Raw genomic sequence first — 20,958 nt, 5'->3', positions numbered from 1 at the left:
TAAGATTTTGTCATCATTTAATCTTAGGCATTATATATTTAAATTAGTGTTATCAATATACAAAATCCTTCTTATACTTCCTACCGAAATAAACCATAAACACGAGTAACTGAATAAGAAAACAAGATATAAACCATAAGCACAAGTAACTGAATAAGAAAACAAATGGAACAACTATCGGTAGGTACTAATCTCGAATTTCCCAATCCCGAATTTCTTAAAAAACTTAATATTGGTACCGAAAATGCTCACTTCAGTACCGTAGCAAAAATTCAGTAACTAAATGTACGGATACCAATCCCAATACCATTTAGACAATCCAAAGAACAAAATTGTGTTTCATTTACGTTGAAATAAAACATATAACTACATAGCATGTCAAAGTTGGTTTTAGAAAAAAAATCTCATCAAATGCTATAAAACTCAACCAAACAAACAAGCAGCCTTGCTGCTACATACACGCTGACACTCATTCTCAGTTACCAACAGTTGTATTCTTCCCTATAACAGGTGTTGCCTGCCAAATCAACGACGACCACGACCACGGCCACGACCTCGACCACCTCTTCCGCCACCCCTACCCCTTCTGTCGTTGCCTCTTGGGTTAGCTTCCTCTACTATTATAGTGCTTCCACTCATCTCAGATCCAGCAAGTGCAAGAGCTTTACTGTAGGCACTACTGTCGGTAAAATCTATGAAAGCAACCCTGAAAACACAGATTAATTTATTAAAAAGACTCTTAAAAAACACAGATTTTAACTGTATTAAATAATAATAATAATAATAATAATAATAATAAAGGGCCTACCCTTTAGGACTTCCAGATTCAAAATCTTTAGGAATAAAGATTCTTGAAATCTCTCCACATTGCTTAAAATGCTCCTCAAGGCTACTCTTAATCTGTGGAATATTCCAAAAAAGATTTTAAATAATAATTAAAAAAACGTATAACTAAGAGACTTGGGAAATTATGAAATGTAAAACATACACTGTCAAAGCCATCTTCAGTACCAAATCCCTTTACAAATACAGTTGATACCTGAGACTCACCACTCTTCTTCTCATTGCTACATTGTAAAATGTAAAATACAATCATCAATTCAGATATTGATTTCTATCGTATGTTAAAACTTAGAGGGAAGCATTGTTACCTGTTAGATGGATCCCTTTTCTTTGCTAAATCAAGCTTCACCGCACGCTCGAGTAATAATTCTCCATTGAGTTTAAGGGCCTGCAAGTAGAATAACACCAGTTAGTTAGAACAAATAAATACACAGTAATTTAATTAGGAAAAAAGTATCAAATGAACCTTTTGAACTGCTTCAGGGGAGGCAAAGTCAACATGTCCAAACCCTGCAAATCTACCATCTTTCTTGGCAAACCGGACCTCAACTACTTCAGCAGTATCTTTGAAGAAATCAACTCTGCGGGGCAGCAAGTCGTCAGAACTGGTCAAGCACGATAAAGTTGTAAACGTTATAAATAAATAAGATGCACATACATGTGGCTTTCTTCAACAGAGTAACTTAGATTGCCTATAAACAAAGTTTTGGTGTCTGATGGCTGCAAGATGTAAAATAACATTTATTAACAATGCAAGCATACACATTATACTATAAGAAAACATAAATGAACACAAAACACCAACCGCTAGATTTGCTGTTTCAAAAGTTTGTCCGTTAGATGGATCCTTTTTCTTTCCTAAATCAAGCTTCACCGCACGATCGAGTAATAATTCTCCGTTTAGTTTAAGGGCCTGAAAGTAGAATAATGCCGGTTGTTTAGAACAAAGAAATACATAGTTATTTTAGATGGGAAAAAAGTACCAAATGAACCTTTTGAGCTGCATCAGGGGAGGCGAAGTCAACATGTCCATAACCTGCAAGTCGACCATTTTTCTTGGCAAACCGGACCTCAACAACTTCAGCGGTATCTTTGAAAAAATCAACTCTGCATGATAACAAGTAGTTGAAACGATTAGACACGGTAAAGTTACAAAAATATATAAATAAGATGCACATACATATGGCTTTTTTCAATAGAGAAACTTAGATTGCCCATGAACAAAGTTTTGGACTCTGATGGCTGCCAAAAGTAACATAACAACAATTAGCACATACACGTTAAGAGAAAAGAAAACATATATGAGCAGAAAACACCAACCGCTTCCTTTGCTGATGGAGCATCAACCATTTCAGCATCAGTAGCCTGCATATAACTTAATTAAAACCAAATATTGTCAATATAATAAAACAAAAAAAACATTACATTTTTCTTAGCTTCATCATCCCCTTCAGAACCCTCTTCATCATCATCACTAGCATCTTCTGCGTTAGCAGCTGGTGTTACATCTGATTTCGCCTCGGGTGTAGGCTCCTGAACTTCATCTGATTCAGACTTGTCGTTCGAGTCGACTTCATTTTTTGCTGCAACATCACCATTCGGTTCCTCCTAAATAAAAGCAACACACTTAATGTATAAGCAAACTATAAACACAATGTTTAATTACTTCATCTATGCATTATTTTAGTCACAGATTGTTCATCACTTAATGATTTAGTAATTACCTTCTTCTCTTCTTCACCATTGACCGTCTTCTGCTTTTTAGTATCCTCTACTTGCTTCTCAACAACCTCTTCTGCATCTCTTTTGGCTATAGCCCGTAAATCATTCAATTAAATTCGAGATCAGTATTCAGATTCATATATACAGAAACTAAGGGTGTGTTTATTGTTGAACCACAAAAAAAGAATACGAACAGAAAACCATATGTTTTACATCTAAAAAGTTTATAAAAAAATTATTTTTAAACGTAAAAAAACACATGTTTACATGGTCTTTTTCAGAGATTTTGCATATAAACATATGTAGAAGTCATTTTAGTTTTATAAAAAATTTAAACAGAGAAGATTAAAATACACCTTCTACTTGTGTTTTTATTCAAAAATAACCTTTTTACATATAAAAATAAGTGTTTTGAGTTTTTAAGATGTAAAACTCATGGTTCCGGTTCCCCAATGAACCTCCCTGTAAAAAGTAAAACATTCAGAGTAAAAATTAAGCTATCGTTTTCCGGTACTTTTGCATATAAACATATGTAGAAGCTGTTTTAATAAAATATATAAACAAAACTTACAAAATCTTTACAAAAATGAGGTTTTTTTATTATTTAGTTCTTTTACTAGTTTTTCACACTTAAAACTCATGGTTCCCAGTTCCCCAATGAACCTCCCTTAGAATTTTGACTGCTTTCCAGAGTGGTGATTTTGCATATAAACACATGTAGAATCCATATTCAATTAATTACAAAAATGAGTTGTTCTTTTTTTATTAGAACGTCTACTACTACTTGTGTTTATGTTATATACTTATGCAAAAACTAATTTTACATATATATAATAAGAGGTTTTTGTTAACATGTAGAAAAAGAAAGAAAGAAAGAAAGAAATACTGAATAAAGGTACCGTTTTGGGTTGATTCTGCTACTGGTGCAGCTGCCTGAGCCTGAAACATAACACAAGGATTGCTCACTCATGCAGTAATACTATACCTATAGATACAGGAACTAACTAACAGACTGGAAGGACATAAGGTTGGTTACCTTGGCGGCAGCAGACTTCTTAGGCATGGATGTATGTATGCAGCAACAAAACAACACCCAAATTATATAAATTAGGGTTTTACCAGCAATATATATATATATATATTAATTAATTATTTGATTTGACGACGTTAGTTTTCTTTAACGGCCGCCCTTTTTGTTTGACGCCGAATTGTTAATTCTAAAGATATTTATCTTGACTTACGTACAAACCGATATGGAGGGTTTATTTTGTTTTATTTTTTACTAAAAAATTACGTGTTGGTTTTGGTTATATCACGTTAAACTTATTTAAATGTTTTTTTATACTGAAAGTAAGACTTAAACTCATGATTTTGAACCAAATATTTTAGACATGAAGTCTTTAATAAGTGGTGAATAAATACTTTTGATCAAATGTTTCAGGTTCAAAAAAAAGTTTCGAGTTAGGTCATTTATAACCTAAAAATGAAACCAGAAATCAATTTATAATCGAACTCATTCCTTTTATTAAAAGTATATTTTACATAGGAAAGATGTATATCCTTTAGAAATAATAACTATATGAAAGGATCAATAGTGTGTTTTGCTTTAGTTACTAGTGAGAAAATCATTAATTTGATTATTTGTATAGAACTTGCATATAACTTGTTATTTTAAAGCTTAGAAGGTAGTCATAACATGTTACTAATGAACTCCTTGCATGATAAACTAGTTAATACATGAATGGTTAAATCAATACAATGAACAAAATTTATTCGACAAATTAGTTATTTGTGTTTTTTAAAGTTTTCATTAATGATGTTTTAGTCACATTATGAACAAGGTATAGACTAAGTAGTGGTTTTGTTGGTGATATCAGTATCATTTGTCCATTTTGGTAACCAATATTATTTGTAGATCAAATGAGAAATAATAATGTACATTGATGCAAAATTAAGATGTACAGAGTACACGCTTGACCAAGACGATCGCGACTTCATTACTAAGGAACTCTTTCAATAGTTAAGGGGGTTCAAAGGGGACACCACCCCTTGGTGGGTTCGAGACAACATGTTGTTAGCGAGGGTGGTTTTAATTGCAACCAAAACGAAATTATAAAGACTAAAAAGATAGAATGTAAATTATTAGACTAAAATAACTTATTTAAACAAACCATATGAACAAAAATAAACTGAATTAGTCCAGAAAACACCCGGGATTTCACAGTTTGGACATAATATCCAAAGACCCATGTAGGCGCCACAAGCCCACAATCCAATACACGAACGAACGTCTGTCTTCCTTACCTTACAACCAAACACCAATCTTGTTGTTTTTAGGTTACAAACCAAACCCATCAATCAATCAATCAATCAATTTAACCCGGATCCCGTTATCTTTCTACGACAACCCACTTTCGTATTTCAGTTCAAGATTATTATTTTCGCTGCTGCATAGATTAATGAATTGAATGAATTAAAGGTTTGTGCTTTTTCTGTCCAGTTATCTCTATTATTATTATTATTTCATGTTCTTTATTTACCCTCTTTTCTTTTGGGATGTCAATGTCACAATCTAAATAAAGTTGTTGATTTTGTGACGACTTTTGAATATATATTGTGGGTACATGCAAATTTGACGTGGGTTGTTACTACTTTCTCAATTTGATGATGATGATGATGTGTTATTGTGATTGTTTCTTGCAACTAAAGCACCTATTTTTATGATTTTAAGCTAAGATATAAGCTTAATTGACCTCCATAACTCATGTTTGCAATTTTCTTGGATTAAAAAGGTTAAATTTTTAATGTTAATGATTGTGTTTTGAAACTGTTTATTTGGTTAGTTAACTTTAGTTCACAATAATCAGCTTTTAATGCTTAGACAAACAATTGACTTTGATCATTTGAAGGTCAATTGACTAGGTCACACCAGCCTTTAATGTTTGGTCATTTAAAATATTCATAGCATGTGTACCTAGATGACTTTTAATTTTGGATTTTCTACTATTCAGGAAGCAGTAAAGGTCAATAAGGCGACACTCATTTTATTCACATTTGTCTATACAAACTGTGAAGAGGCTATAATGAATTTAATGAGATTAAAGTGCAAGGATAAAAGATGGGACATCATGTGTCAACCATGCAAGTATTTAATCGGTTTAAATCATCCCAAACAAACTTCTCGTCGTGCCTTAACCCGTTACACTGCCGAAACAAATCGTTTTCCCGGGAATAATGTTTTTACAAGATATCTATCGAGTTCTTCAAATTTGTCGGGCGCTAACTCTACAAGATTTCTTGTGGGGTCATATGCAAATTCTAGTGGTGCTTTTAGGTTTTATAGCTCGGAGGGTGATGGAAGAAATGCAAGTGAAAATAAACATGTGCCGTTAAAAAATGTTTCGGAAATTGATAAGGGTGTTATCGGTAAAGGAAATGTGAAGGAGGGTGTGAATCAGCGTGATGCACATGCTTGTTTAGGAGAGCAAGATCAGAAGGAATGGCTTCTTAATGAGAAACTGGCTATTGAAAGTAAAAGAAAAGAGTCGCCTTTTTTAACCAAAAAGCAAAGATTCAAAAACGAGTATGTAAGGAGGATTATTCCATGGGAGAAACAAACGGTTTCATGGGATACGTTCCCTTACTATGTTCAGTAAGTATATAGTTTTACTTTTGTTTTAATGTATTTGTTTGCTTGATGCTAATTTATTCTTTTGCAGTGAACATTCCAAGAATCTTCTAGTGGAATGTACGGCTTCTCATTTGAAAAACAAGTCGTTTGCTACTACATACGGTTCACGCTTAGATTCTTCAAGTGGGAGAATCTTGCTTCAGAGTGTACCAGGTATGTATAGACAATTGATTCCAATCACCTACATTGAAAGAATTTGTGTAGGTTATTTTCATCCAAGGGTCAAATGTGGATTGCAAGAGTCAAGCGAGTTGACGGTCATCCATAGTCGTTTTGTTAAGAAAAGTTAGATCTTTGTTGAGTTGCAGTTTTTCGTGATCAATTCTAATGCATTACTTGTTTATGTACTTCTAAAAAGTGAACAAAATCGAGCCGACGGGTCAAGTTTTTGCAGTCATATTTAATACATTGGATGCTTATATGATTATAGAATATTAACAAAACTTCTTTTTTGTGTGTGCGCGCGTGACTGATTTGATGTTGCAGGCACTGAGCTTTATCGGGAGAGATTCATCAGAGCACTTGCACGAGATTTACAAGTTCCCCTATTGATTCTTGACAGCAGTGTTCTTGCTCCTTATGTAAGTTAACACAATGTTTGGCTTTTAGCTGTTCCAAGAACCATACAGTCATCTTTTATCCTAATTTGTTCTCAAATTCTTAACTTGATGGTTAATTGTTGCAGGATTTTGGTGAAGATGAGAACGGATCAGAGGGAGAATCAGCTGAAGAAGTTAGTTCTGAATCAGAAATTGAGGACGAAGCAAGCAATGAGGAAGAGTGGACTAGCAGTGGTGAGTCAAAATCAGATGATGAAGATGTTGAGGCTCGGGCCGAAGCAGCCCTAAAGAAGCTTACTGGAAATCTTGAAGGCTTTGCAAAGGTTTTTTTTTTATTTATTTATCTTTTTTAGGCTTTTTGGTCATTTTATCTTGACTTAACAGAAAAATTAACAGAAGTTGATGTTAATACCCAAACTCGTGACAAAATTAAAACCAAGAATCCCAAACATGCAACTTTGTAAACCTGTTACGTTGCCTAAATCACAGGGACCATCTGTGTAATTAACTCTTTAGCTTATTTAGTAACTTAGCATTTTAACTTGTAACAGAACATCACGGTTGTTAGGGAGATTTCTTCTGAATCTTCAAAGCAGGAGGATGCTGAGTCTTCTGAGGAAGCAAAAGAGCCATTAAAGAAAGGTATAATTCATTTTTTCGAATCCATGCAGCCCAAATGTTTTATTCAGTTATTTATTCGAAATACATGTTTTTTTATTTATAAATGCTTCTGTGAGATAATAGTAACGTCTAGTGATATTTTATATACTTTAATCAGGGGACCGTGTCAAGTATGTTGGGCCTTCTGTCCGTGTGGAGGAAGATAACAGGGGCATAGACACTGGCCAACGTGGGGAGGTTTATGAAATTGAAGGAGAATCAGTTGCGGTTATTTTAGATGGTGCAGAAACTAAGACAGACGATGCGAAAGATAATGAGCAATCTGACACGCCACCAATATACTGGCTTTATAGTAAATCTTTATTTAACTTTGTAGCTGATATTTTCATAATCATTTTGCAACATGTTTAACTAAGAAGCATAAAATGAGTCAAGAGTTTCTTATTTTGTTTATTGTGTTGATGACAAATAATTGTTTATCTGCAGTGAAGCATGTGGAGCGTGATTTAGATACTGAAGCTGAAGACTGTTATATTGCAATGGAGGCGTTATCTGAGGTTACATAAGCACTTTAATATTTCCTATCATTTTAACAGTTTCAAAAGTCAAAAATACTATAAGCTTTAATATTTAATTTGTTACTTTTTTTTGAACTATGATGGCAGGTTTTGTCGTCTGTGCAACCACTTGTTGTGTATTTCCCAGACTCGTCTTTGTGGTTGTCACGGGCTGTTTCCAGTTCGAACCGCAAAGAATTTGTGAATAAACTTCAAGAAATGTTTGACAAGATAACGGGGCCTGTTGTTTTAATTTGTGGGCAAAACAAAGCTGCAACTGGATCAAAAGAAAAGGAGAAATTTGTAAGTTTGAATATGCATTTTTTTATTCTCTTATTAAAACATTTTGGTAATCTTATTTCGTTTTCTATTTTGTCAGCAGACTATGATTCTTCCAAATCTGGGCCGCCTTGCGAAACTGGTATAACAACCCCTCCAATAAAAAAAAAGAGAATTAATAATTTTTTAGTTGCAATGAATACTTATAGTTTTTACTGCAGCCTCTTTCTTTGAAGCGACTTACTGAGGGACTAAAGCCCACAAGAAGGTCAGAGGACAATGATATTTACAAAATATTCACTAACGTTATGTGTCTACATCCTCCAAAGGTACATATTACAATCTTCACAAAAAAAATTATTTATTAGATGTGCAGTTAACTTTCAGTGATCTTTATTTGTCTTTTGTTCAGGAGGATGATTCCCTTAGAGTATTTAATAAACAAATTGAAGAAGACAGACGGATTGTTATATCACGAAGTAATATTAATGAATTGCAAAAGGTATAAATAATTATTAGTGCTTAAGCTAGTCAGTTAATATATACTTTAGCTGCTTGGATGAAGCTGTAATTTTCTTTTATAATACCATAGTTTCATCAATGCATTACTCACTTTTTATTATATTTTTTAGGTTCTTGAGGAAAATGAGCTAACTTGTGTGGACCTCTTGCATGTAAATACTGATGGAGTGATACTGACAGCCAAGAGTAAGATCAATTATTATTATTTTTTTTTTTTTCTATTATTTATTAATGTTCACACTAAAATATGTTTTGAATTTGCAGAAGCTGAGAATGTTATTGGGTGGGCTAAAAATCATTACTTATCAACTTGTGAATTTCCTTCCGTCAAGTCAGATAGATTGAATTTACCCCGGGAAAGGTAATTAATATATTTGATTAACCAACAGTCAGTTTGCTAAGTGGTTTTTTTCATCTATTTTCACCATCTTATTTTGCGTGTCGTGTCCCATTCCATGACGTGTGACCACACAATCGAGTTCACTGCCTCGTTTGTTAAGCGGTTTGTTCATCTATATGCATTATGTTTAAGCTGTCACTGTTTTCAATTTGTAGCCTTGAAGTTGCAATTTTGAGATTAACCGAGCAGGAATCAATATCCAAGAAGCCAACACAGAACCTGAAGGTTTGTTTCTTTTTTTTAGTGGTAGCAATGTCAATACAATTATTTATGAACGGGTCATTATGGGTTAAGTTATATAAAACGTATAGTAATATTAAAAAAAAAAAAAGGGTAACAGGTCAAACGGGCTAAATTTTGATCAGAATGTATAATATATTTTTTGTAATTATATTTGATGCAGTAATTGCTTATAAAACAATTGAGGCAAAAAGTGTTTTGGGTCAATCTGAACCAACATGTTTTGACCCACACACACTGACCCGTTCCTTCAATGCAATCTGTAAACATGTGTTACTTGTGGCAGAATCTTGCTAAGGATGAATACGAAACCAACTTCATTTCAGCAGTCGTTCCACCCGGTGAAATCGGTATTAAATTTGATGATATTGGTGCTCTTGAAGATGTGAAGACAGCATTACATGAATTAGCCATTCTTCCGATGAAAAGACCCGAGCTTTTCTCACATGGGAATCTATTGCGGGTACTTTTGTCTTTTTAGGGTTTTTCTTTTTCCGATGGGCAAGTTGGTCATTTTACAGTATTTGCAACTAAGTAAAACCTCTTGTCAGCCTTGCAAAGGAATACTGCTTTTTGGGCCACCTGGAACCGGGAAAACACTTCTTGCAAAGGCACTTGCAACCGAAGCCGGGGCTAATTTTATCAGCATAACCGGATCCACACTTACATCTAAGGTACTTTAAACTTTACATGTATAAATCATTAATTGTTTTAGAATTATTCAAAATAATTTATTGATTTTGTTGCTCACTTGTGCAGTGGTTTGGTGATGCTGAAAAACTTACAAAGGCCTTGTTCTCATTTGCCAGCAAATTGGCACCCGTAATCGTGTTTGTTGATGAGGTGAGTTACTTTTAATGTTGATAACGTTATGAGCCCTATTGTTTTTAACAGATGTTTAAACAATTATGATTTCGATACTTTTAGATTTAAATCTCAGTTATTCACAGTTTAGTTGAATATATAAACAGGTTGACAGTTTATTGGGTGCCCGTGGTGGTGGATTTGAACATGAAGCTACGAGACGAATGAGAAACGAGTTTATGGCAGCATGGGATGGATTGAGGTCAAAAGATAGTCAAAGGATTCTCATTCTTGGTGCCACAAACCGACCTTTTGATCTTGATGATGCCGTGATCCGACGGTTGCCACGAAGGTAAGATGATATTAAAGAATGTTGCGTGTTTAATATTGGGTATAATTTCTACCTAGTGATCTTACTTTCAAAGTAAGCCCCTTTTAAGGGCCTGTGTTGTTAGTTTATAATCATGAAAGAGTCTTATTGGTTTTAGGATTTATGTGGACTTGCCGGATGCTGATAACCGTTTGAAGATACTGAAAATATTTCTTGCTAAAGAAAACACAGAACCTGATTTTGATATACGAGGTCTTGCTAATGCAACTGAAGGATATTCAGGGAGTGATTTGAAGGTAATCTTGTCGTTTACATGGTATTTGTCTAGAGGTTAAATGGCTTGATCAATGGCTTTATTACGCCTAATTATTATCTATCTTTTTCTGCAGAATCTTTGTATTGCTGCAGCATATAGACCTGTTCAAGAACTTCTAGATGAAGAGAAAAAGGTAAACATCCTTCTGCCTTACTGACTTATGAATATTTGTTAAAAAGATTTTGTCTAGAACTTTGGATAACACGTTTTATTTATATCGGCACCCTGCTTGTAATGTACTAATGCATACGAGCTGTTTCTGTAGGGAAAGAAACAGGATACGTCTCCAGCATTAAGACCGCTTAACTTGGATGATTTCATTCAATCCAAAGCCAAGGCAAGACATTCTAGATCTTTCATTTGTTATATTTGCTTGCTATTTGTCTATAAAAAAAGTTGTTAATTTGTGACAAATGTTGAATGAATAGGTGGGGCCATCGGTTGCTTATGATGCTGCAAGCATGAATGAACTCAGGAAATGGAATGACCAATATGGAGAAGGCGGAAGCAGGAAAAAATCACCGTTCGGTTTTTGACGCTACCCGCATTGTTAAGATAGAAGATAAATGTAGGAAGTAATCTTAACAGCCACAAGCATTGTACTTGTAATTTTTTGGGAGAGTGGCTTCTGGGCATGTGTTCATCCCTCAAATCAACCGTGTTAGAATGATAGATATCAGCTGATAGCAATGTGTTCTTCAACAATTTTCCATTAATTTCAAAAGATATTATTTTTACCGTAAAAGACCTAGGGTAGCACTGTTCTAACCTATTTATGTTTGATTATACATTGTTGCCTTTTATGGGTGCTTCTGTCGGGCGCGATTGCATCAAATTTATGTTTATTCAATGCAGCAAAGCTATGCTTATTCATACAGTCGTCCGGTCCACTAAACCAGAGCAAGGTTGCTATTAACTATTAGGATAACTGTTTGTTGAGTGAATTCAAATGCAGAAACTATTATACAAATTACAGTTTATAACTGACTAACGAACGAGTCCGAGATTGAGGATCCCCCAAGAAGTCTGCGGCCACGATTTCTCTTTCGCTTTCATCACCAAAACTCTGCACCACGCGACCCACCCTTCCCACGACATTCTCTTATCCCACGGACTTCCCCATTCCAACAGCAGCCTAAGCCCTTGTTCTGCCTCCTTTTCCGCCTCATCAAACCGCCCTTGACTCAGATAAATCTGGCTCAAAACAACATGCGGCTCGCCCACAAACGGATTCTTCACCACACTCCTTTCCAGCACCTCTGCACATCCATCCAGCCCTCTCTTAGACACTTCACAAACACCTTCCCAATACAAATCCCTTGCCTTTATCTGATCCTCAGGGCTCAGAAGTTTAGTGCAGTATTCAAATATTGGTGGCACCACAAGCTCTAGATCTTCGTCTCGGTTACCCGTTTTGCCGTGTTTGATTGAGTATAGCTGTTCTTCTCTTACAATCAGTGTGTAAATTGCTGCCATTCTCGAAATGGAATTCATCCATAGACCTGCATTTGCCACAACATAATTAGTAAGAGGTATTATTAGTCAACTAGCTTTAGAGCCCGTGTAACACACGGGATGATCTAAATAATTAAGTTACAAATAACACGTTACATGTATATAGAAAATGAATTACATATATGCTTGTATCATTATACATAAATTGATTATATATATCACAAAATGATTTTTTTTTTTAAATGAACTTAATAAAAAAAATAATGCACGTGCAAAAACATACCCATGAACACTCCATCTATTGAAATTTATTCTCAGTTCATATATGTATAATTAAAAGAAATTTAGTTATGAACTAATTTCGGAGAATACTTCTCGTATAATAATAGCTTTGAGCTACACCACAAAAAAAATTGTTAAGTTTGAGAGGCTTCTCGATTTTGCCAGTTGACAAAAAAAAAATAACAAATTAACCCGTTCAATTTTGTGAATGTATGGATTCATTTGAACATAATTTTGTACGACAGGCTTCACATACAACATTATGTTCATTATTCAAGGAAAAGTTAATGATGACACAAATGTTTCTAATTTGATACAAGTTAAAAGCATTGATATGCGTGGAGGTGGCATGTCGGAAATGTTTGTCATTTTTCTTAAATTTTAATAGTCATGAGAAAAATACTCAATGTGCAAAATCCCGAATCTTTTGACTATTTCCAAAAATGTCATTAAAATAAATTCGAAAATCAATCACATTTAAAATTGTAACTTTCATTTATTACATTTTCAAGTCAAAACTTTAAACCCATAACAAGTATGACGATAAAACTATTTGCGTTCTCAAATTTTTAAAAAATATTCAGATTACCCATTTTTTAGCCGTAACAAATTTAAGCTAAATGTAGTTAACTTCTACCAAACAATATATTTACCAACTTTTAACCCGTAACAATTAAATTTAAGTTCCACAAAAAATCCGAATCAATCCTTGATAAAAAAAACCAAAGAAACTAAATATGATAAATTATATTATATTTTGAAAGTGATTACTATCCTTATAATTTAATACATATATGTATTGTTTACTAAATTAACCGAGAAAATAAACAGATAAATTTAAATCATATATTTATAATTTATAAATTTATATGACAGTGTACAAAAAACTAACAAATAAATGGATTTATTTTTAAAAAGCGGATCAACTTTTAAGCATATATTTGTAACTTAATGATTAAATAAATTACTTCGTGTATTGAAAGCATATTATAGTTTTTTTATATTTACAATCTTCAACAATATACAGTATAATATTTTAATAAAAACATTTAAAATTAAATTTTTTTCAATATTTAACAAACACGGTTTGTTGTTGATTTTTGGATTTCACCAAGCATGTTATGAAATATATTCTAACAATGTATAGTAGTATAATATGTAAATATTTATTTATATAAAAGTGTATAGATATAATATAAATAGAGTTTAAAGAAAAGTGAATAATTAATCATTTTATAGATTTAATATAAATGAATTGTAAAAAATAGTGAATTATTATTAATCTATTACATATATAGTTTTGGAGGGAAAAATTGTGAGAATTAACCAAAAATTAACATGTGTACAATTATTTTACTTTATTAGAATAGATAGATAGATTATATATCCCTTTCTCCTATAAAAGGGTAATTACACTTAACAATAAAATCACACGTGTACACCAAGTTAAGGGTAAAATAGTCGTTATATAAACTATTTTTAATTAAAATAAATCAAAATTTTGTCGATTTATTTCTTAAATAAACGAACTTCCCATCAAACAATTACCTGGTTTTCCATCCCCGGGCCATAGCCCGGTCGCCCACTCATTACCAGAAAACTTCAACAAGCCGTCCGAATTACCAAACAAGACGTCCTGAAAACTAAACAACTGATCACTAAAATCCGCAATCGTCAACAATAAAAACGTGGCGACCACTCGCCTCGAGAGCCTCACGTCTTCACCGGTCTTAATATGCTTCAACACCACACCGTCTTCGGGCAAAACCGCCCGCAACTTCCTCCTCCACTCTTCAAACTCATCACCTCTCGTTGCGTTAACCACCGAGGCTTCAGACTCCTTCACGTGCCTCACAAGCTCCGACTCCTCATACCGAAACAACAGGTCGTCGTGAATCAGCTGCTGACGTGGCACGACGCAGAAGAGGTGGATCAGCCGCTCGGCGTGCTGGCCGACGTGGCCTCGGATGACGTCACGGCCGGTGGAAGGGTCGAAGATGGCGAGGTTGACGTAGGAGTTGGAGTAGGCGGAGTGGAAGAGGCCGCAGAGGCGTACGGCGTCAGGTGCGTTCCATATGGTGAGGATGCGGTAGATGTCGGTGAGGTGGTCCAGGAAGCTGCCGTGCTTGTGCCAGCACTCGCCGGCGCCGGCGGACTTCAGGACGGAGATTAGGGAGGGGAGTCTGGCGTCGATGGTCTCAAGCTGGCCGCGGAGGAAGGGCCGTGCGGAGGATAGTAGGGTTTGGAGGTGGCTGGTGGTGGTTGGTGGTAGTTGGGAGGTTGAAGACGGCATCGTTTTGGACTTTTGTGAGTGAGTGAGTGAGTGAGAAGACGGCAAGTTGGTAACTGTGTATTGATGATAGGTTGCGTGAGAAATAATTTATATATTAGTTTTTGTGTGGCAGCCTGCACTCCAACCAGATTATTCTGTAAACATACTTGTGCTAACTTGCACTTTGGTTTGGATGTTTTTATGGAAACCATATCGTCGACTGTCAATGAACACCCGTTATGTTATCACACAAACATAACTCTCTGACGTAACATACTGTGAAACTAAAACACGGTTGGCTTGAATCAAACTAACAACTTTACAATATAAGATCTAACTCAAGTCTTTCGTTACCAAATCCAATAAAAGTGACATAAACTAAAAAGAAAAAGAAAAAACTCAATTCTTCGAGCAGTAGCTACAAGTGGTGATGCTATTTTAATTGATTAATTGGGATGAGAAATAAATTAACTGATTAATTGCTTAAAGTATTATATATTTTTTGTTAATATATATTACAAAATTCATAACTTTTTGTCTTTTTGGATAAGGCGTTTATGATCTAAATATTATATAGTTACTTAAAACTTTAAAATATCCGGGCCTATTTTCTCTTTCTTACATAATGATGGGCTCTAGTCTTCACCTTTGACCCAATTGAAGGGCTACTAAAAAGATAGAAAATCACGATAACTAGGAGAAATCGTCACAAGTGGAATACAGAAATCGTCAACTAAAGACATATTTAAGGTACTAAAAATTTATTTCATACGTTTATTGAAAAAATTATTTGATATGATTGCAATTCATATTCCTATATAAAAAAAGTACTTACAAAATCTTACTAAAAAATAATATTCATAAAACATTGTTTGAAAACATAATTTAAAACTTTAAAAATTACAAATTCATAAACTGCTAAATATTTTCTTATATGGAAAGAAAGTTGGCAGAAATGGCTAAATCGCAAGAGAGAGGGAGATAAATTTTAGGGTCTGTATTGTTAAGCTTTATATAGTATGAAAGGAGTGATTTGACTTAATAAAAAAGGAAATATTTGACATGACATCTATTTGGACACCCTAAAATGATACCATGTAGAATTATTGTATTGCTTTAATAAAGGAGTAAATAAGAAAAACAATGAGCGACAACATAAATATAAAAATATCAATATAGACAACCAGATTTAATAATAGTTAAAGAAAAATAATGCACTCTCGTAATTATGTTTTATTAATTGAATGAATGATAATAATCCACAATATACAGAATGTAGCAAACATCTTCTGTTGAAAGTAATAACTTTAGTTATAGGTCTATGTTATATTGTTTTAGTGTTCCATAAACATTTTAAATAGATGGACATTACAAATATTGAAGGGAAACATAAACAACATATCTTGTAGTATCGAATAAAAAAATATCAATTAACTTGAGACGTCATAAATTAATAGAAAATGAGCATTGGAAAAATGTATATAGAAAATCCAATATTATGTATGAGTGAATAATAATCCTTCATATTATAAGAAATGCAATTCTGGAATGATTAATTTAGTAAACCAGGAATTTTTTTTAATCAATATATGTAAGGAAGTGCATTAAATACAGATATTATAAAATAGCATAATTTATTTTCGTACATGGTAAAAATAGAAATTTGTTTAAAAACAGTACCGTTAATTTAGCGGGACAAGAAAATTATTTAATTGACTTATCAAGCTTGGAGTATATTATTTTGTAATTTAAAATTTTGTATGAGTTAAACAAAAAAATATATATATAAATTAATTAAGCATATTAAAAAAAAACCCATAACAATCATATTAAAATTGATTCTTTAATTTATTGGTCATAATAATGTATTTAAAGATAGTAAATGCATTGACTATGATTTTAAGATAGTTTTAAAAATATGTATAATGGCCATATAATAGTATAAGTTAACATTTGATATGAATTTAAAATTATTTAAATGTGAATAAATCTAGTAAGACTTGATATTTTATTTTCAGTTTGAATTATTTAATTGAGAAAAAAATCAAAGAAGTGTTTGTTATATATGGAAACTATAGGGTTGGACCAATAAAAAGAGGTCATGCGTCTAAAAACTCTATTGTTTTAATAGTATAGACAGATAAACTTTACAAGTTTATTGTTCAATTTTCCAGATGAAGTGAGTGCCAATGTTTACTTTCATGCCACCCGCCAATGTTTTCTTTTTCTGGAACTAACAATTGAACTGTTAGTAATGTGAGAGAAGAATACAATGGCAAGTTGGTTACAGTGTAGTGATGATATGTTTTATACTTTTATTGAGTGAGAAATTATTTAATACTTTTTGAAAACGACAACTTTTTCTTGTTATTATTGTGAGTTAGATTAACGTTCTCTTTTAATTTAGACGGTCATGCTATCTAATTTTAGCCACAATTCATGTTGTTTTAGTCGGCTATCTTTAGACAGTCATGTTATCACAAGAGCAGAACTCTCTGGCGTAATACTAGATGAGACAAAAACCTGAGTGGGCTCGGGATCCGAAGTAGACAACCTTGCAAGGTATGGCGGATCCAGATTTTCACACAGGGGTCAGAAATTGTTTGGTCAATACCCGGTTAAACTATCGGTAATTAAAAAAAATGGTCCGGTTTGATTGTTCGGGTCAAGTCAAATCGGTATATACAACTTTTTGGTCCAGCTCGATCATTTCGGTCAGATCAAATCAGGTCGGGTCATATTAAATAAAAGATAATAAAATCAAATACCATCTAACAAAAACAAGTACTTGGAACGTTATTAAAAACACATAGTTATAATACAATATGTAAAGTTGTTCTTGACGGATTTTCATTTTTTTGAAATATAACCATAACTTTATATAGTTTGACATTCCGAAACAAATGTTTTACTTGAACATATATAACTATCACTTAAATTCTCATAACTCATCCGAGCTAATTACACAATCTAACCTTTCACATTCTAAGCAAGTTTTTAATGAAGTCATATACATATGAGCTAATTATACAACTTAACCTTGGTCGTTTTAAAAAAAACCTAATTTAGCTACCTAAACTGTGACATTCGTCAATTTCGGGTCACTTTTGTATTTGTTTATTATGTAAACTGACCAGTTTTGTAAACCGTAACCTTTGATATAATCAAAATGATGGATTTTATGTTACATTTTTGTTTTATACTTGTCGGGTCTCAAAAACACCCTTTTCGGTCCCTAAAATGGCCTTAAAACGCTTAAAAACAACTTCGGGGGCCAAAACTGCCAATTTTGAAAGTTCAGATTTTTCCTTTTGTGACCTTAGCGCCGCGCTAAGATCAAGGGGCAGAGACCTTAGCGCTGCGCTAAGGTATGTGTGCACAGAAATCGTTTTTTTGTTGTTTTTATGCAAACATGTGACTTAAACCAACTCATTTTCATGCAAGACTCTTTATGCTTGACCCTTTCAACTTACCATATATATACATGACCATCTCCTTTCATTTTACACCCGTTCATACTCCAAATTCTGTAACATCCTAAAATTTTAATGATGAATAAAGAAAGTTATGTTTAGTGATTTCGCGTAATTGATTAGTATCGGGTAGGGAGCGGGTCTTGGACGTGGATTAATTGAGATGGGTTAAATAAGAATGGGATTTCAGGGATATAAATACCCCCAAAATCCCAAAAATATCTTCATTTACATCTATTTCTTCACACACTCAAAACACACACATTCTAACCGATCAAGATTCGAAGCCGAGACCCGAGATTTTGTTGATAGATCTGAGTTGGTAAGGTAAGAACAAATCCAACAAAGCTAATATTACTGAAAATGGTTAGGATTGGATGGGTTAACCGGACCCGAAACCCAAACTGCCCAAATCGGACCCCTAAAACGTCGATTTTAGGCCGATTTGATGGTTGGGATTTGTAGGCGCCGATCATACGATTCCGTGGGTACCAAAATCGAGTTATTTGGCTAAGAAACGAAGGATTTATGGGCAAACAGATCTGCAGCGCGATAACTTCGCCTGCAAGATTAAGTTCGCCTAATGAACTTCGCCTTCAAGCGTAACTTCGCCTTCAAGCGTAACTTCGCCTTCAAGCGTAACTTCGCCTAAGGATAACTTCGCCTACGGCCAAGTTCGCCTAAGGATAACTTCGCCTGAAGCCAAGTTCGCCTAAGGATAACTTCGCCTGAAGCCAAGTTCGCCTAAGGTTTAACTTCGCCTGAAGCCAAGTTCGCCTAAGGTTTAACTTCGCCTGAAGCCAAGTTCGCCTAAGGTTTAACTTCGCCTGAAGCCAAGTTCGCCCGAGGTTTAACTTCGCCTAAAGTGAAGTTCGTTTAGAAAATAAATTAAAAACCTAATGGAAAATGTGTTAAGACAGTTATTGGAAATAAAATTTTTCCAAGCTGACCTGGCAGCTCGACCCCAGCCAGGGGCTCTGCCCCTTGGACCCTGCTAGGGGCTGCCGCCCCTAGACCCCACTGCCAGGGGCGCTGCCCCCGGACCCCCGTTCGTTGTGGGTAGTAATTAAGACTAGAAAGATGTTATAAGTAGTGATAGTTAAATTGATATGTATACTTGTTATACAGTCAGCCGTGCACAACTGAAGAAAGGGATTACGATCAACGGAGAACGTAACCGTGTTCAGGTGAGTTTCTAGCCCCATTTATGTGTTACGTTTTCGGGGCTGTGTGCATACTCAATATGTTTGTTAATACACTTATCCTAAGAGATAAGTGTATGCCTTATGTGGATAATGTGAAATGTATGAATGATTGCTTGATGGTACGTGAACGATCTTCGGATATTGCACGTACTGTCAGGTTGTAACGCTATGTATAAGGTAAGTATGTTATGTATGTTTATGTGTATGAACATGATAGAGATAATAGAAGAAAGAAATGATAATGTATGGTTGTATGGTTACGAAAAGGGACCGAGCCCTAATAATACTCGAGGTATGATGTATGGTTGTATGGTAACGAAGAGGGAATCGAACCCTACTAATATTCGAGAACTAGGGAACCGAACCCTACTAATATTCGAGGAAGAAGGGTACCGAGCCCTAATAATACTCGAGGAAAGAGGGTACCGAGCCCTAATAATACTCGAGGAAAGAGGGTACCGAGCCCTAATAATACTCGAGGAAAGAGGGTACCGAGCCCTAATAATACTCGAGGAAAGAGGGTACCGAGCCCTAATAATACTCGAGGAATGTAGGGCGTAATGCTCTTTATAACATAAGATATGAAAGTAAGATAATACAAAAGAAAGTAAGAAAGTATGAAAGTAAGAAAGTATGAATGTAAGAAAGTATGAAAGTATAAAAGTATGAATGAAAGAATATAATGTTATGTGAATGGTATGATTATGTGATTATCTAGAACTCACTCAGCGTAGCTGACTTTTAGTATGCACGCAGGTGAGTAGGATGAGGCAGCTCGCTTGAGGAGACACATGGCACTGAACAAGAATCTGGCATCTGAAGACTTATGATGTTTTAATTTAATGCTTTAATGTTGAAAGACAAAGGATGTTTTGAGACAAGTTATGAATTATGTAAAGTTTTATGAAAGTTTTATTTTCCGCGTAAATGTTTTACTTAACTCTGATATTTAGAACTGTGTTTATGAGAAAATCCAACACGAAAGTAAGGCTACTGGTAACGGGGCCTTACAAGTTGGTATCAGAGCAAAGTTCGAGAGATTTAAGCATCCTACATGCTTAGACTCGAACAGAGTATGGGATATAAGTAAGAAAGGAAAGAAGATGCCAGTTCAAGAATGCCATGTCTTGCTCAAGCAAGATCAGTAAAGGTAAGGTGTATGATTAAATGATATATGTTAATGAGAAAGGAAAGATATGTGAACGGCAGGGATAGGAATAATTGATTGTTTACTTTGACAAACTGCTTAAGTAGAACCAGCACAAATAGACTCATAAAGGGAAGTGTATAGGACACGGAAAGTAACGTGATCAGCTAGTCACAACTGGCCACTGTTATTACCTGTTAGCCTTACTATCCTTGTACTAAATAGTTCCTTGAGTGAT

The 20,958-nt window shown here is 34.3% G+C and overlaps 3 protein-coding genes across 5 annotated transcripts; 1 reads left to right on the top strand and 2 right to left on the bottom strand.

Moving 5' to 3' along the window:
* Nucleotides 1-425: 425 nt before the first annotated feature.
* On the bottom strand, nucleotides 426-3,628 carry LOC143623612 (uncharacterized). The gene is made up of 14 exons (XM_077094469.1): nucleotides 3,602-3,628; nucleotides 3,465-3,504; nucleotides 2,568-2,653; nucleotides 2,269-2,451; nucleotides 2,164-2,208; nucleotides 2,024-2,085; nucleotides 1,836-1,950; nucleotides 1,649-1,756; nucleotides 1,502-1,563; nucleotides 1,310-1,424; nucleotides 1,152-1,231; nucleotides 989-1,067; nucleotides 809-900; nucleotides 426-706 (listed from the first exon to the last, which is right to left on the bottom strand). Exons 1-14 carry the CDS (start codon nucleotides 3,626-3,628, stop codon nucleotides 526-528), a joined length of 1,275 nt encoding a protein of 424 aa, XP_076950584.1. The 3' UTR covers nucleotides 426-525.
* A 1,300-nt stretch (nucleotides 3,629-4,928) lies between these two features.
* On the top strand, nucleotides 4,929-11,618 carry LOC143623636 (uncharacterized). 3 transcript variants are annotated; one of them, XM_077094489.1, is made up of 23 exons: nucleotides 4,929-5,044; nucleotides 5,581-6,217; nucleotides 6,285-6,409; nucleotides 6,743-6,837; nucleotides 6,942-7,139; nucleotides 7,368-7,458; nucleotides 7,595-7,789; nucleotides 7,924-7,994; nucleotides 8,103-8,297; nucleotides 8,377-8,415; nucleotides 8,495-8,602; nucleotides 8,686-8,775; nucleotides 8,906-8,981; nucleotides 9,060-9,156; nucleotides 9,351-9,420; nucleotides 9,722-9,898; nucleotides 9,987-10,109; nucleotides 10,195-10,278; nucleotides 10,407-10,591; nucleotides 10,728-10,866; nucleotides 10,960-11,019; nucleotides 11,152-11,223; nucleotides 11,315-11,618. In XM_077094489.1, exons 2-23 carry the CDS (start codon nucleotides 5,649-5,651, stop codon nucleotides 11,420-11,422), a joined length of 2,967 nt encoding a protein of 988 aa, XP_076950604.1. In that variant the 5' UTR covers nucleotides 4,929-5,044; nucleotides 5,581-5,648; the 3' UTR covers nucleotides 11,423-11,618. The 3 variants fall into 3 exon arrangements, with proteins under 3 accessions (XP_076950604.1, XP_076950603.1, XP_076950605.1); XM_077094488.1 differs by having other exon boundaries at nucleotides 8,374-8,415; XM_077094490.1 differs by lacking the exons at nucleotides 10,728-10,866; nucleotides 10,960-11,019; nucleotides 11,152-11,223; nucleotides 11,315-11,618 and having other exon boundaries at nucleotides 8,374-8,415; nucleotides 10,195-10,303; nucleotides 10,363-10,499.
* A 143-nt stretch (nucleotides 11,619-11,761) lies between these two features.
* Nucleotides 11,762-17,189, bottom strand: LOC143623637 (uncharacterized). Its single transcript, XM_077094491.1, has 3 exons — nucleotides 17,157-17,189; nucleotides 14,172-14,946; nucleotides 11,762-12,388 (listed from the first exon to the last, which is right to left on the bottom strand). The coding sequence occupies exons 2-3, from the start codon at nucleotides 14,914-14,916 to the stop codon at nucleotides 11,874-11,876; spliced, it is 1,260 nt and encodes a 419-aa protein (XP_076950606.1). The 5' UTR covers nucleotides 14,917-14,946; nucleotides 17,157-17,189; the 3' UTR covers nucleotides 11,762-11,873.
* Between the last annotated feature and the right edge of the window lie 3,769 nt (nucleotides 17,190-20,958).

Source organism: Bidens hawaiensis, unplaced genomic scaffold (genome assembly GCF_021521415.1).
Source record: "Bidens hawaiensis isolate Kalapana, Puna unplaced genomic scaffold, B.hawaiensis_p1.1 tig00003506_1, whole genome shotgun sequence".
NCBI classification, from domain to species: Eukaryota; Viridiplantae; Streptophyta; class Magnoliopsida; order Asterales; family Asteraceae; genus Bidens; species Bidens hawaiensis.
The sequence above is the reverse complement of the archived record's forward strand: the minus strand, read 5'-3'. Positions and strand labels throughout refer to the sequence as shown.

Bases quoted from the DNA above. Each gene is read 5' to 3' on its own strand.
- LOC143623636 (XM_077094488.1), top strand. From the start codon at position 5,649: ATGAATTTAATGAGATTAAAGTGCAAGGATAAAAGATGGGACATCATG. The intron at 7,140-7,367 runs GTTTTTTTTTTA...AACTTGTAACAG, and splicing joins ATCTTGAAGGCTTTGCAAAG to AACATCACGGTTGTTAGGGA. The intron at 9,157-9,350 runs GTAATTAATATA...TTCAATTTGTAG, and splicing joins TTGAATTTACCCCGGGAAAG to CCTTGAAGTTGCAATTTTGA.
- LOC143623612 (XM_077094469.1), bottom strand. From the start codon at position 3,628: ATGCCTAAGAAGTCTGCTGCCGCCAAG. The intron at 3,505-3,601 runs GTAACCAACCTT...GTTATGTTTCAG, and splicing joins AGAAGTCTGCTGCCGCCAAG to GCTCAGGCAGCTGCACCAGT. The intron at 2,654-3,464 runs GTACCTTTATTC...TACGGGCTATAG, and splicing joins AGCAGAATCAACCCAAAACG to CCAAAAGAGATGCAGAAGAG.
- LOC143623637 (XM_077094491.1), bottom strand. From the start codon at position 14,916: ATGCCGTCTTCAACCTCCCAACTACCACCAACCACCACCAGCCACCTC. The intron at 12,389-14,171 runs GTAATTGTTTGA...TGGCAAATGCAG, and splicing joins GCCCGGGGATGGAAAACCAG to GTCTATGGATGAATTCCATT.